The sequence below is a fragment of the Prosopis cineraria genome, unplaced genomic scaffold (assembly GCF_029017545.1).
Source record: "Prosopis cineraria cultivar Desert tree isolate PC_DT_omini unplaced genomic scaffold, ASM2901754v1 PC13, whole genome shotgun sequence".
Taxonomy (NCBI): domain Eukaryota; kingdom Viridiplantae; phylum Streptophyta; class Magnoliopsida; order Fabales; family Fabaceae; genus Prosopis; species Prosopis cineraria.
Window position 1 is genome coordinate 10,800,711 of NW_026555344.1, and position 14,900 is coordinate 10,815,610.

General features: G+C 35.1%; 1 protein-coding gene across 1 annotated transcript; it reads right to left on the reverse strand.

Moving 5' to 3' along the window:
• Positions 1-3,359: 3,359 nt before the first annotated feature.
• LOC129290460 (pyrophosphate-energized membrane proton pump 2-like) lies at positions 3,360-13,237 on the reverse strand. Its single transcript, XM_054927233.1, is given in 16 exon segments — positions 3,360-3,688; positions 4,188-4,407; positions 4,906-4,989; positions 4,992-5,016; positions 5,091-5,246; positions 5,336-5,500; positions 5,598-6,035; positions 6,204-6,391; positions 6,500-6,620; positions 8,465-8,637; positions 9,536-9,668; positions 9,742-9,889; positions 9,977-10,128; positions 11,656-11,859; positions 12,117-12,476; positions 13,009-13,237. Coding segments are annotated over 15 exon segments (2,400 nt in total). The 5' UTR covers positions 12,210-12,476; positions 13,009-13,237; the 3' UTR covers positions 3,360-3,588.
• Between the last annotated feature and the right edge of the window lie 1,663 nt (positions 13,238-14,900).

The window sequence follows — 14,900 nt, forward strand, 5'->3', positions numbered from 1 at the left end:
GAATCCCACAAAAGAATGGATGCATAAGTTAATTAACTTACTTTTGAATATATTGAACTATTTCATAATGTAAAGATCTCCACATTGGTGGGAACATGTATAAATACATTGCTTGACTGAAATTATGCTTGAAAATTAAAATTATGTGATTTTTTTTGTATTATGAAATTATGTGGCTGCTTGATTGAATAATTGTACCTTCCTAATTTTTTAGAATTTAAAAGGATGAGCAACACTCAAACCCTTAAAGCAAATGTGGAAGAAGGTGATATTGAAACTAAGGCTACTGCGACATCACACAGTCCCACTACTCGAGTAGAGAATGCCACAAATAATGAGGGACAAAAACAAGCACCGGCTAGGAAAAGGAAGAAGCAAAGATCTAAAGCTTGGAAGCATTTTACAAGGATGCCACTTGAGCAAACTAAAGGGAAGCACCGTGCCAAATGCAACTATTGTGGCATGGATTATGCGAGTCATCCTTCGAACCATGGGACTAAAGCACTTTGGCGGCATTTTGAAAAGTGCCCAAAGAATCCAAACAAAGCTAACAAGATGACACAATCTTTATTCTCTGTTACTTGTAGCCAAACAATGTCTACACAATTGTTCAATCAAGAAGGTGCAGGAAGGATCTTGCTAAATTTATTGTAAAAGATGAGATGCCTTTTTGAGTTGTGGAAGGGGAGGGTTTTAAAGAACTATTGCACGGACTTGAGCCTAGATTTCAAATCCCTTCATGATGGACAGTTGCTAGGGATTGTTACAAGTTGTATCTTGAAGAAGCAAGACATCTAAAGAAATATTTTAAGAAATTTAAAGTTCGTGTGTGCCTTACCACAGATTGTTGGACTTCAATCCAAAATGCCAACTACATGTGTTTGACTGCTCACTGGGTTGATGAGAATTGGACATTACAAAAGCGGATTTTGAATTTTTCTGTAATTGAAAACCACAAAGGAGATACCATCGGGAAGGAAATTGAGGGATGTTTATTTAGTTGGGGTATTGACAAAGTATTTACAATTACAGTTGACAATGCTTCTTCCAATGACACTGTAATTGCATATTTAAAAAAATGTTTGAGGGAATGGAATGGCCTTATATGTGATGGAGAGTATATGCATATGCGGTGTGCTGCTCATATTTTGAATTTGATTGTTTCTGAAGGATTGAAAGAGATGAATAAGTCCATTGAACTCATTCGGCATGCGATAAAATTTGTTAGATCTTCTCCGGCTAGGCTACATAGATTCAAGGAGCTCATGGGAAAGCAAAGAATTGATTCAAAAAGTCTACTTAGTATGGATTGTCCTACTAGGTAATTTTAATTATTGTTATGAATTGTTAATTTATATTTACTTTTCTAATATTAATCGAGCTTTTTTTATGTTGTTAGGTGGAATTCAACATATCTGATGTTGGAAAATGCTGTGAAGTTCATTAAAGTTTTTGATCGGATGGAAGAAGAAGATGAAGATTACAATGAATACTTTAAAAAGAAAGTTGAAGAAGAACCTCCTAGTCCATATGATTGGGGTGTTGCAAAAGAGTTTATAGTCTTTTTGAAGCTATTTTACTCCATGACATTGAAGTTTTCTGCATCAAATTTTGTGACATCTAACACATGTTTCCAGCAAATAGTTGCAATGCAAAATAAGCTTAAGACAAGTGCAACTAATTCTAGTGCTCTATTGGGTGACATGGTGAGAAGAATGCAAAGTAAGTTGGATAAATACTGGGGTAAGGCAGATAGCATGAATCCATTGTTGGTGATAGCAGTGATACTAGACCCTAGATACAAATTTAAATATGTCCAAGTTGCTTTGGAAAATATGTATTCTGAGCCTATACAACGTGAGCTGGTTACAAAAAATATCATGGATGTCTTGTATAGCTTATATGGTGAATATTCAAAGGATGTCTTTGATAGTAAAGCTTCTCAATCTCAAGCAAGAGCAGAACACGGTGATGACAATGTTGGGGAGAATCAAGATTCAATTCCCGATGATGATGTTTTGGCGGTCATGGATGATGAAACAATGAGACAATTCTGTACAATTGCAAGCATTGAACGCCAAGAGGAAAAAAATTCGGAGGTGGATGAATATCTTCACGCTGAGTTAGTTGCTTCTCGTGATCCAAAGTTTGATGTTTTAGCTTGGTGGAAAGTGAATGCTTTCAAGTATAAGGTCTTGAGTTTGATTGCACGTGATGTGTTAGCTTCACCTGTCTCTACTGTCTCTTCAGAATCTGCTTTTAGTACGCGAGGTCGAGTACTGGATACTTTTAGGAGCTCCCTCTCTGCAAAAATGGTGGAGGTACTCATTTGTGCTCAAAGTTGGCTTTCTCAACCTACTTTCAAATTGAAAGAGCTTGATGTTGATAATTTTGATGAGTCTAACAATCTTGTTATTGGTAATTTCATTAACATTTTCACTTTATATTACTTTACATTGTTCAAATATTAATGAATATAATTTTCTTAATTTGTTTTGTAGAGGAAGAATCAGGGGCTCAACGTTCAACCATCTCTAGTGATTCTGAAGATGACGATGACGACGACGACGATCCAATGCAAGATTAAATATGTGATGGATTGTTTTGTTGCCTTGTTGGCTTGTGAGTTGTGACAAGGTTATTTGTATTGAATTGTTGCTTTTTGCTTGTGCCTTGTGGCAAGACCATTTGTCAATTTGTATGGTTACTTTGATTTGATTAATGTTGTATTTTGAAGACTGATGATGCTTGGTGCCTTGGATGACTGTAATATGTAACTGCTAATATTAGAGTTTATTTCCTTTGATGATGGTGATATTTGAACTATTTTTAAGTAGAATTACAAGAATTTTAAAGCATAGAATATTTTTTTTATTTTAAAGCATATTGAGGGCTGTTTGTCCAAAACGGGCTGGCCAGCCCGCCCAAACCCATTTGCAGCCCGCCCAGCCCATTTTTAAACGGGCTGAAACGGGCTGCAAACGGGTACGGGCTGGCTCAGCCCGTTTTGGACAAAACGGGACGGGCTACGGGCAGCCTTACGGGCCAACCCGTCCCACCTGTTGCACAGCCCTAATTACAAGAATACATTGATCAACCATACTACCTTGACGGACTTGAACCAGGCAATACAACCTTAACCAAGCAAACCAACCAAATACAACGAAATCACATTCATCCTAACCAACGCAGCAATGAAAAACACTACATCAACGTTTCATTGGTAACTACTGCAGCAGCAACCTTGAAGAGATTAAAAATTATTACTTTTTATTTTGTAAGCATCAAGATATTTGAAATTTTATAAGTAAATTTAATATAATATAGTAGTTTCAAAAAAAAAAAAGGGTATGATGAGATTATAAAAAACAAACAACTAATTTTACATAACATTAGCAATCAATACAACATCTATTATTCTGATCAGAGCTCATTAAAAAGTTCAGTATTAATTTGACTATATAACAGGACCTTCGATGTACATATTAGATTTTTATACTATATCTATCTCTTCTTCCAAAATTATCAAAATCAAAATGGCATATGAATGCACTTTTTGAGGCCGCGATAGATATTATCCAACAACTCTCACAGAAAGACGGGAGCCATAACAAGCGTAATTGTTGCAAGCATCTTAATGACAACATGAAGTGAAGGCCCAGCCGTGTCTTTGAACGGGTCACCCACTCTGCAACACAAGTGATCAGAAATCAGAATAATTATATACATATATACATATATATATATATATATATAATACCCAATAGAAAACAGATGAAAACATTAACCTCTACCATCCTCTTGCCCATCCCAAAAAGAAAAACCCAGAAAGAGGCAAACATTATGACCAAATTCAGGTGGGAACCCAAAAATGTCATGTAGTATTTCCCCCTCTTGCCTTTGGACATTATAAAGTCATTTTAGTTATTTCAAATGAGAGTCAAGAGTATATCCCACACATACTAGCTGGACAAGATATATAACTTCAAAATACTGTTTATATCGATGATTGTTAAGGTGCCAGTTTACCTAAGAGATTAGCCAAATTCTGAGGCCATAAATTTCAAGCTCAATGATTTGAATGACAATCCTACTCTCACCTCATAAAGCAAGTAGTTTATTTAACTCAAATATGTACGATAGTAGTTTATTTGTTTAAATGGAAGACAACAAGAAAAGTAACTTACGTATCTCCAGTTACTGCGGCTTTGTGAGCATCACTGCCCTTGCCACCAAGAGCTCCAGTCTCAATGTACTTCTTTGCATTATCCCAGGCACCACCGGCAGTGTTCAGAAAAAGTGCCATCAGAATACCAGAAACTGTTGCAAACATCAGAAAGGCAGCTACAACTTTAGCCCCAAGTAGAGGCTGCCCTGTATAGTAACCCAAAATTCGGAACAGAATTCCTGCAAGTAATAGCCATACTCAGTGTCCCATTCATGGCAGAAAATATTAAAAACAAAGGAAAGATATTCAGATGAGGAAATGAATTATCCAAAAAGTGAAAGGGAAGTGAAGAAAATAACTAATAATCCAAACAAGGAAGACAAATATTGTGTTTTCAGATCCAGAAAATAGGATGATTGCAACGAATCCATGAATTTGAAAGCAACTGAAATTAAGGACTGAAAGCTTAAACATTAATCATGGGGACACAACCAGAAGTCAAGACTCTTCCACATGCAAAATACCATTTTGAAAGATTTTGCAATCAAAAGGCTTACATGAGATCTTTTCTGTAATTACAGATATGATGCCCACATATGATTACGCATATTTATTAAAATTCAATATGATGACAAGATGTAACCCATTAAGCAATATGAGAAACTCATGCTATAATATCATCATCAAGATGCAGAAACTAGTATTCATGTGCATTGAAAATGCAACAATTAACCCACCGACTACAATAGGTGAAATGATGGCAAGAGCACCAGGTTTTATCATCTCCCTTAATGATGCAGATGCTACAATAGCAACACACGACCATAATCTGGTTTTTCCTTATACTCCTACAGAGAGCACAGAGATGGTTAAATGCCAAACTTACAAATACTTTGAAGTCAGTTCAGAAACCCAAACTCACCATAATGCCAGGCCTCTCAATGAACTGCCTCCTTACTTCATTAACAACCTCTTGAGCAGTTCGGCCAACAGCAGAACAAGCCCAAGCACTGAACAGAAAAATAAGCATAGAACCCAACAACCCACCAATGAAAACTTCCGGAATTGCAATATCAACCTGGATTTCAATCAAAATTCAAGAGTATGAGCACGGCATAAAATAATAATAACAACAGTGTCAGGATATTAGGGGCCAGTTCCATCCACCTGTTTAAAAGGTTCATGCGCAAATGCAGAAACCTCATCCATATACGCACTAAACAAAAGGAAAGAAGCAAGAGCAGCAGAACCAATAGCAAATCCTTTAGTCGTAGCTTTGGTCGTGTTTCCAACTGCATCAAGAATATCAGTGATCTCTCGGACACTTTCAGGCTGCAAAGGATGTATATGGAGAAGGAAAAATAAGTTATTTCAGTATATGTGGAAAAATTAGAGATAAAACCTTGGACAATAGTCAATCAAGGACAACCTGCTGACTCATCTCTACAATTCCTCCAGCATTATCAGCAATTGGACCAAACATGTCCATGGTAAGAACATAAGCAGCAGTGCTCAACATTCCCATTGTTGCTACGGCTGTGCCAAACAGCCCACCAGTTGGGTTTCCTGCTCCATCAACCAGTCCAGAGCTGTGACCCAGCCAGAAAGCAGAGACAATTGACACACTGATGACAAGGACAGGAAGAGCAGTTGATTCAAGACCCAAGCTAACCCCAGCAATTATAGTAGTCCCATGACCCGTGGAGCTAGAAAGGGCTAATGCACGCACAGGCTCGTGCTTGTAGTCAGTGTAATACTTGGTTATCCAGACAAAAATGTAAGCAGTGATTATACCAACCAACCCACACAAGGCAAAATTGAACCATGCTGAAGGAGCTTGATCAGTGTAAAGTAACCATCGAGTGGACTGTAGAGTAATTAATATCAAACAGAAAGCAGAACAGATAAGTAACAAGAATTTTAAAAAATAATTCATCATCTGCAAAACTACAGCAGAGGAAACAACAAATATTGGCCAATCCAGAAAATTTGCTTCAGAAAAATAAGCACAGAATAATTGAAGATGAATGATTACCAGACCGAATGTCATAACAGCTAAAACTATTGTAACAGAGTATCCTTTCTGAAGAATTGTCATTGGATCCTCAATGGGAGCCTTTACACCACTCTCACGCGTGCCCCTAATTGAAAATATTCCAATTGAGGAAACAACCAGATCAAATGAGTGAACGACAAGAGGAAACAAGATGAAGCCAGACGGATCTGAAGCAAAGAAAAATAATCAAATTAGATGAGCATATACAATCAAAACCACTGATAATTTTTTTCTAAAAAAGAAAATGACATGGATGGCAGTAAACAGGTACTAGCCTTCTATTTTACACCGCTGTGCCATTGTTCCCCCAAGTATCATGGCACTGATTATTTCAGCTGCGATACTTTCAAAAAGATCAGCACCTCTAGCAGCGCAATCTCCCACATTGTCTCCAACCTTAAAAACAATCCCAAACCAGAATTACACCTATAGATTGTAGATGCATATTGTCAAACTAAAACTAAGATGCACACTGCACAGGGCATAACTAGACAAATTAAAATTGGCTTTTCTAAAATGATTTTTGAAAATCAATATTCCGTTTTCTTTTTTTTTTTTTTAAACACCATGTGCATTATGTTTTCCCTGATCCTGCTGTCAAACATGACATACAAGATCAGCAAGAAAAGTAGGACAAGGAAGAAAGGATAATCAGAAATTATATATTTTAGTATCACACAGCCAGACACAATCAGTGAATGTTTACACAGAATCAGGACCCTTGATGAAAGGATATCGCATAAATTACCATATAAAATTAGCATATCAGTTGCTTGCATCTCATCTACCAGGTGTTGTAACTCCTCATTAGTCTCACCCATGTTTTAGCGCAGAACCTCATTTCACCAAACCCATAAGAAATGGTTTGACCTAAAGACTCTTGATCCTCATAGTCCAGTGAGGTACCATGAAGGAGGAATTCTTGTGATAAGTCATACTCATTGGGTGGACAGGCGACAGCCAGTGAGTGGCTTCAAAGAGAAAACAGTTAAGGGAGAGAGGAAAGAAAGAATAACGAGGGCAGGAACAGAGGAGGCTGTGGATTGAAGAATCATGGTGGTCTACTTGGAGACTGGACAGTCTAGCTGCCTAGATTATGCTACAAAGGCTCTCCATTATTCTGCCAGATTATGGACTTCAAGGATGGAGACTATACAAGCTGCAGGGGGGGATCTTATTTCGTTAGGACTCGTAGCTCTGTTTCGTTGAATTGACGCTCTGCTATCCTAGTGTCAGGTTTCTATCACACTGGAAATTTACAGGATGACTTAGTAAAATTGAATTTCAAAATTGAATTTGAAATTAAAGTGGCATCTAATAGCTTCTGATTTGCTTAAACTAAGTGATTAGACGCAATAAAAAATGGCAATGCAAGATCCTCACACGACGGGATCCCAATCCACTTATACACATCACCCCAGCAAGCCCATCATATCATACATTCCTTTTTGTTTAATCAAATCATTTAGAAAACTCAACATTCAAAATAAGTTTCAGAAGGAAAAAGGTCCTTGCACCACAGACACATAAATGCAAACGTTTGGGAACTCAGTGGTCAGAAAAACCGTCAGTTGCTTGAGGCATACAGTTGAATTTTCGACGGATAAATGTATTTAGGGAAATAAATACACTTTTAGTCCTTTAACTTTGTACAAAATTTCAATTTAATTACTTAATTTTATAAAGGGTCATTTTAGTCCTTTAACTCTAACACCATTATTTTAATTAACAAAAATGTTGACGAAACAATTTTAAATGCTGACAAAACAGTCACAAATGCTGACATATAAATTTTAAAAACAATAAAGTGTCTTTTCGGCTTATTTTGAATTTAAAAAATAAAAATGATTAGATTAAAAAAATCAGTATTTGATAATGCTTTGTCAGCATTTTAAATTACTATGTTAGCATTTTATATTAGAACAACAGTCTCAAGGTTAGGGGACTAAAAAGAACTTTATAAAATGACTAAAAAGAACTTTACAAAATTAGGGGATTAAATTTAGGCCTTGTATAAAGTTAGAGATCAAATGTGCACTTTTGCCTAACACATATATGTTTCCTTCTTTAAAGAAAACTATGAAAGACATTAACTAAATGAAAAAGTAATTAATATGCAAAATCAATTCACATATAAAGTTATATGACAGGAAAATAAATAGTACATCTCGCATAAAATTAGTGCCAACTTTAATGCCCGAGCTCTTTTGAAAATGAAGTGAAAATAAAACAACAATTACCAGGTCAGCAATTACAGCAGGATTCCTTGGGTCATCTTCAGGAATCCCCTGCTCCACTTTTCCAACAAGGTCAGCTCCAACATCAGCTGCTTTTGTATATATTCCACCACCCAACTGTGCAAACAGCGCAACGAAGGAGGCACCAAAACCATATCCAACAAGAAGAAGAGGCACTATAAAGAAAAGAGTCTTAATGTCAAACATTAACTAGAAAAAAAGCAGGCAAAATAACTGCCAAGAGATGAAAATAGTAACTAAGGTAATATGAGGTGTTTAAGTCACATTGAATAGTGTGAAATGCACTATGGGGTACTTATGTGGGTTAGTTCTCCCACCTTCATAGCTAGTTTTTATGAGAGGGTTCTCCACCCAATTAGGGTGCCCATCAAGTATAAGTATCTTAGTTGTTAGTGCAGTTATAGTATTAGTATAAAGTTGAGAGCAAGGGGTATTATGTACACTGTTTCATTCAGATTTGAATAACATTTCATTGGTCCCTCACTGTTTTGCCTTCTATTTTCCTAACACTATCCAACGCAAGCAGGATGATTAAGAACCTCTGCTCAGTAAAAATAGCATTGTCTTCCAATCAAATACAACACCATTTAACTAAAATGCATGTCACTACAAGGAGTAACCCCTCATTACCTCTCCCTAGACTTCCACACTAGATGGTGAAATTTTATTCCAATTCCTTAGAAAAACCATATGCTTGACAGAAATTATATAGAAGCCAACTTGAAATATTACAAGCCCAGAAACAATGTAAAAGCAGGTGATCATCTTGTCATGTATAATTGTCCAATCAGTATTAATCACCATAACAAAAGTCCTGTTTTTTCCACACAAAATAAATCGGTATATTACATAGTATGCTATTTGGACTTAAGTACAAAGAGCAAAAAACAAAAATGGACAAAACTGCAAGGCCTACAGAAGATGTTTTCCCAATTATATATAATTTCCAGCTAAAGAAAATATTGCAAAAGGACAAGCAGCACATGATTGTCCAAGTTCATACAAAAAAAATGAACATTTTACTCAGTAAGCTGGTAAGGAGTTGATACATACAATCAGTAACCTTCATTGCACCAGGTGTGTCCACTCCCAACCAAACATAAAATGTGGCATAAAGGATTGCTATACCGATTACAGCCATACCAACAACAACAATAGCTGAGAAACCACCAGCACGAGTAGCTACCTGCACAAGTATTTCCCAATTAATATAGAAATCTTAGACTGTTCACAGTTTTCTAAGTAAATGATAATTTAACCTGCAATGCTTCTCGCGCAGACCGTCTTGCAGCACTAGAGACTCTAACATTGGCACGGACTGACACCCACATTCCTACATATCCTGCAATACCAGAACAAAGAGCGCCTAAAAGGAATGCAGCTACTGTGATGTATGCAGAAGATGACCTGAATCAGAATATAGGTATATGACACATAAGAACAGATAAAAGTACAAGATAGTAGCTTGAAAGATGATATATATTTAAACATCACCGTCCCAGGCCAGAAGATTCCTGTTGAGGAGTTTTACTACGGAACAAATATATGCAAAGGATCACCAGAGCAAGCAACATAGCCATCTTGGATATACTGCCATATTGGGTCCTGAAAAATCCTTCAGCTCCATCTCGTATAGCATCTGATATCTAGAAAACAATATTATAAGCCCAGGACAAGTAAGCAAGGAGTTCAAAGTATGTGATCCAATTATAAGTAGACCTCATAACAACACAAGACATTGCAATGACTCAAGAAAAAATATCGAACTGTTTACACACTGAAACAACAATGGCTGGCCTTGTTGAATAAAAAATAAGGCTTCACAGATCTTCTGACAAAGAAGAGGGTTGATGCAAGAAATAACATTCCCAAAACCCCCTCAAACACTAAAATTTATGATTTGCATGCAAGTGATTTTCACAATGTTCAGACAAGATATTTAATAATGTTAAAAAGTATTAACCTACTTAATCACACCTTGACATGGCTCCTTAGAATTGCATTTCTTGTTCTCAACACACAAATGATAAGAAATGTCATCTAAAAACAGGAAAACATTATTGATAAAAGTTGGTGATACATGCACTACAGTGCAGCCACAACAAGGATTCAGTGACGGCCTTCTTTAGAAGCTTTACTGTCACATCACATATTGTCATCTCTCTGTTATTAGCTTATTGGTGTTTCCGCTCCATCAAGATAAGTTCCCCCCTTCAAATGTTATTTGTTTGACTTGTGCTAGGACTAGGATACGGCTATTGCCCTTTTCCCTCTCCAAATAGAAGTATCTGGCTTCTGTAATAAGAAAAAAAAAGGCCAATGTTTGTTCTTCTACCATCTCTATGTCCTGTTAGAGACAGAAGGTACTGATGACTTCCTAAGAGGCTCATATGGAGCACTAAGTACAGAGACCAGAGTGTCTTCTTCTGCCACTATGATAACTTCCTGCACGGGTGCTCCAATTGCCCAGACCAACTATTAAGTCTAGGATGTTTTTACTACCAAGATATTGTAATCATGTATACCTGTTGAGATTTTGTTGTCTGAATTAAAAGAAAAAGGAAAAGAAGCTTCAAGTAAATGATTCAAGCCATCAATGTCTCAACCAAGTTCTTGATTACAATCAAACAGTAGCCACAACTTTCTTCCAAACAATTAGTCCCTACTCCTTTAGTCTTATTTATAAGTCATTTCTAACATATTTCATCAGAACCAAGAAAAACCTTAAAACTCATCAACTCAGTCTTAAAATTTAATAAGTTCTCAATTTTACCCCTATTAAATATGCATACTTTAACAACACATTTTTTTCTCTTCAACATTCAATGGAAGGTAAAAAGGAAAATTTTCAATGAAAATTTAATGAGGTAACTTATAAATAGAACGGAAAAAAAAAATCTTCTCTCTCTGCCCTATAAATAGGACTAGAGAGAGTATATCATATCTGTGAAATCAGTTCATCTTTTATTTCTCCATCAACCAAGTGCAAGCAAGAAACATCCCTCATGCTTAGTACCTCTTGCATTAGCTTAGTCTTATATTAACTCCTAAAACAAGAATGATCATACAGTCAAAAAAAAAAAACAAAAGTGAAAACAGGGTGAAGAAATTGGAAACAGGGTGAAGAAAGGAGAAATTAATCAAATCAGCCAAACCAAAGGAAGTAGATTTACCTGAACCATTTCAGGAGGGCCCTCATCCTTCGCAAGAACCCACTTTGTAAGATATATGGACACAAGGAAGCTAAGAATACAAACAGAGAAGACAAACACAATGATTGGAGATGTGCTTGCCCCAATGTAGAAGATAGCTCCAAGACCCAAAAGCAAAAGTATGAACAGGACACGAACATTTATACCAAGTAGAATACGAAATATCTGCAGAAAGCTAAAAGTCAAAAATTTCTTGGGCTATGAAATATCAAAGGAACACACAGAAACAGAATCAGTAATGACTCATAACTTACTTACCAAGCCTATACCACAAAAAGAAAGGAGGATAATGGGATATTAAGTTACATGAAAAAAGAAATGTATAAACTTTTTTGATGTGTAAGTGAATAAATTGGTGATAAAACAGTAAAGCAAGTAAATGGATGCAATAAGACTCCAGAAGATGATCATAGGGCCTTTACCAGTGGGGTGTAAGCTTTACTACGCATGTTGGGAAATGTTTTTGGTTTGTCCTGGTAAGGCCCCAAAGTACCACTCTCCATGTCATCATCCATCGTTACAGTATGGGATGAATTCACCCTCCGGGCTACAGGATAAGGGTTGTACTCACCACCTTGGGGCAAGTCACCCCCCGAACCTGGTCGCTGAATTTTGAAGGATTTTATGAACCACTATGATATTAAGTTTTACGGCTGGCTTATAAGCAGAAAATATCGTCTGTTGACAGTCCAGACAGTCTTAAGTTGCAAACAAGAGCTTCTTTCCCTCTCAACCAGTCAGGCTTTAAAGTCCAGAATCTTGATATATTCAGCTTCAATTCTCTGACAATCCACAAATATCACAATCAGAAACATTATGCGCAAAATGCAAATAGGATGTGAACTTGGCATAAATAAGAAATACCAATATTTATATATAGCTAAATACACCACAAAATTCAAATAAACAGTTGCTTGATGCAAAAGAATGCAATCATGCACACCCTTAATTCCTTAAATAGATATCATATCGCAAAAAGGTCTATATGTTTGGATAATGATAAAAATCTTAAAGTTCCGTTCGCTTTCTGAGAATACACAGTTCAAACTATAGATCCCGGTCTTTTTATGTTGGCGTGGTAAAAGCATGGACATGGATTTTTGTCTGATTAGTTGAACTTCGAAAAGATATGTCAGATGCAAAGATAGCAAACATTTCTCGTGACTCGAACATTATAAAAAAGAACCGCAAATTCATTTCAGACGATTGCTCACAATCTGAGACATCAAAGTTCGGATCTAAAAACAAAACCGAAGACTGAACGAACAGCAAGTCTGAAAATGAATTCAGATTATGAAGCCACAAATCACATACCAGCAGCGATTGTGTCTGTCGATCGACGCAAATACATTGACCGAATAAAGAGTCTTACAAACAGATCTAATGCTGTTGACGCAATTCTTCGTCAGCTATGCTTCACTTCCCATGTCTTGTTCCACTGCTCCCTCTCTGGTTTCCTCAGCGATTACAACAGTAAGAAAGCGGAAAGGAAACTCTCTGCTTTTCCTACCAAAAAAAAAAAAATTGCCACGAATGTTGAGCACTAAACGGACGAAGGTACAATTTGGCAATTGCAGTGGATATTCGCTTCTTTTATTTATTCAACCTCTTCTTCACGTTTGTGATTTGTGTTGCTGATCTGTCAATTAGATCCAGTAGGATGAAGCCATCTCATCCTAAACACGTATCAATTGGTTGCTAATTACATAGCTACAAAAACATTTTTGATGGACATTTTTAATTTGTCAGGCCAAATTCAGGAAATGTCTTAAAATTCTGGAAGAATCTAAGTTAACAAATAATATTTGAAAAATAAAACAATAGTAATATATATTGTATTTTAATTTTAACTATTTTAGGATAAATGAATAATTGTTTTAATTATTTTTATCAAAAAAATGAATAATTTAAATTATAAATTATAAATCAGAAGGTTTGAATTCTAAACTCATTTCTATGCAATAATTTTTTTAATTTTTAAAAACAATGCGATCTAAACCTTACCATTAACAAAAATTAATTTTTTTAATTCTTTTATTAAATTTTTAGAGTTCTTTGCAATAATTTTTTAGATTTTTTTTTTGCAATTTTTTATTTCTCTTACTTTTCTAATTAACTAACTGACAAAATTAACTCTTATTAACAGCAAAAATTATTTTGCATTGCATTCAAAATTTGTGAAAAGATATTATATAAAAGATGAATTTAAATTTTTAAACACTGCTGAATCTATAATTTAAGAATTATTTTACTTATTTACTCATTATTTTATTATTTTCAAAAACTGATGTCTTACACATATATGTTTTAATTAAACATTTGCTATTAAGGATTTGAAGGTTGAAGCATTGACTTATATCCACCCCATCCCAATATTATTATCTAGGTTAGTTTCCAGTGGCTTAATTAAATTATTTCTATTAAAATTATTTTTTTATTAATCTTCACTTTGCTAATATGTTAATAGGATCTTAATTTCTTAGTTCAAGCTTATTTTAGATTATATTTTTAGAATTTTATGTGTAGAAAAATTATTTTTAAAAATTTATTTCCTAAAAATTGGTAATTTAAAAATTGAATTTTATAAATAATTTTTTTTGAAAATAAGGCCGTGAAAAAATCATATAAAAAAATTAAGATTTAGTTATATCAGAAGTCATGAGGCTTATATAGTCAGGAGGCAGGTTGACAACGAATAAATTTACTTTCTTACCTGCTTAATTTACATTTTGCAATATTGAACATCAGTAAATGTAATGTGACTCCCCTCTCATTCTACTTAAGATTAGCTCAGTAAATATTACTTTTAGTACTTTATTTGGCAAAATTAATTTTAATATTAGCTCAGTCAAAAGATTGTGTGTGTATTAACATGTATTAATTATTTTTAAATTTTGATCTTTTAAATTAAATGATTTGTTATTATATCAGTTAAGCCACTGTCTTCTATTCACTCCATCTGAATATTGATTATTTGCATTAATTATTTGCTATTAGATTTCATTACTTTTAATCATATTTGAATCACCTTTGCAACTATTCTCTCATTGTTTTTTTTTTTTTACATGAACACTCAATATCTTAGACCTATCCCATCAAGTTATAAGGACTTAAGGAGACTCAAACTAATCCTAATCAAGAAATGATTAGCACCATAAGGGTGGGTGTTCTTAATCACTAATGATATTACATTTCTAGAACTCAAA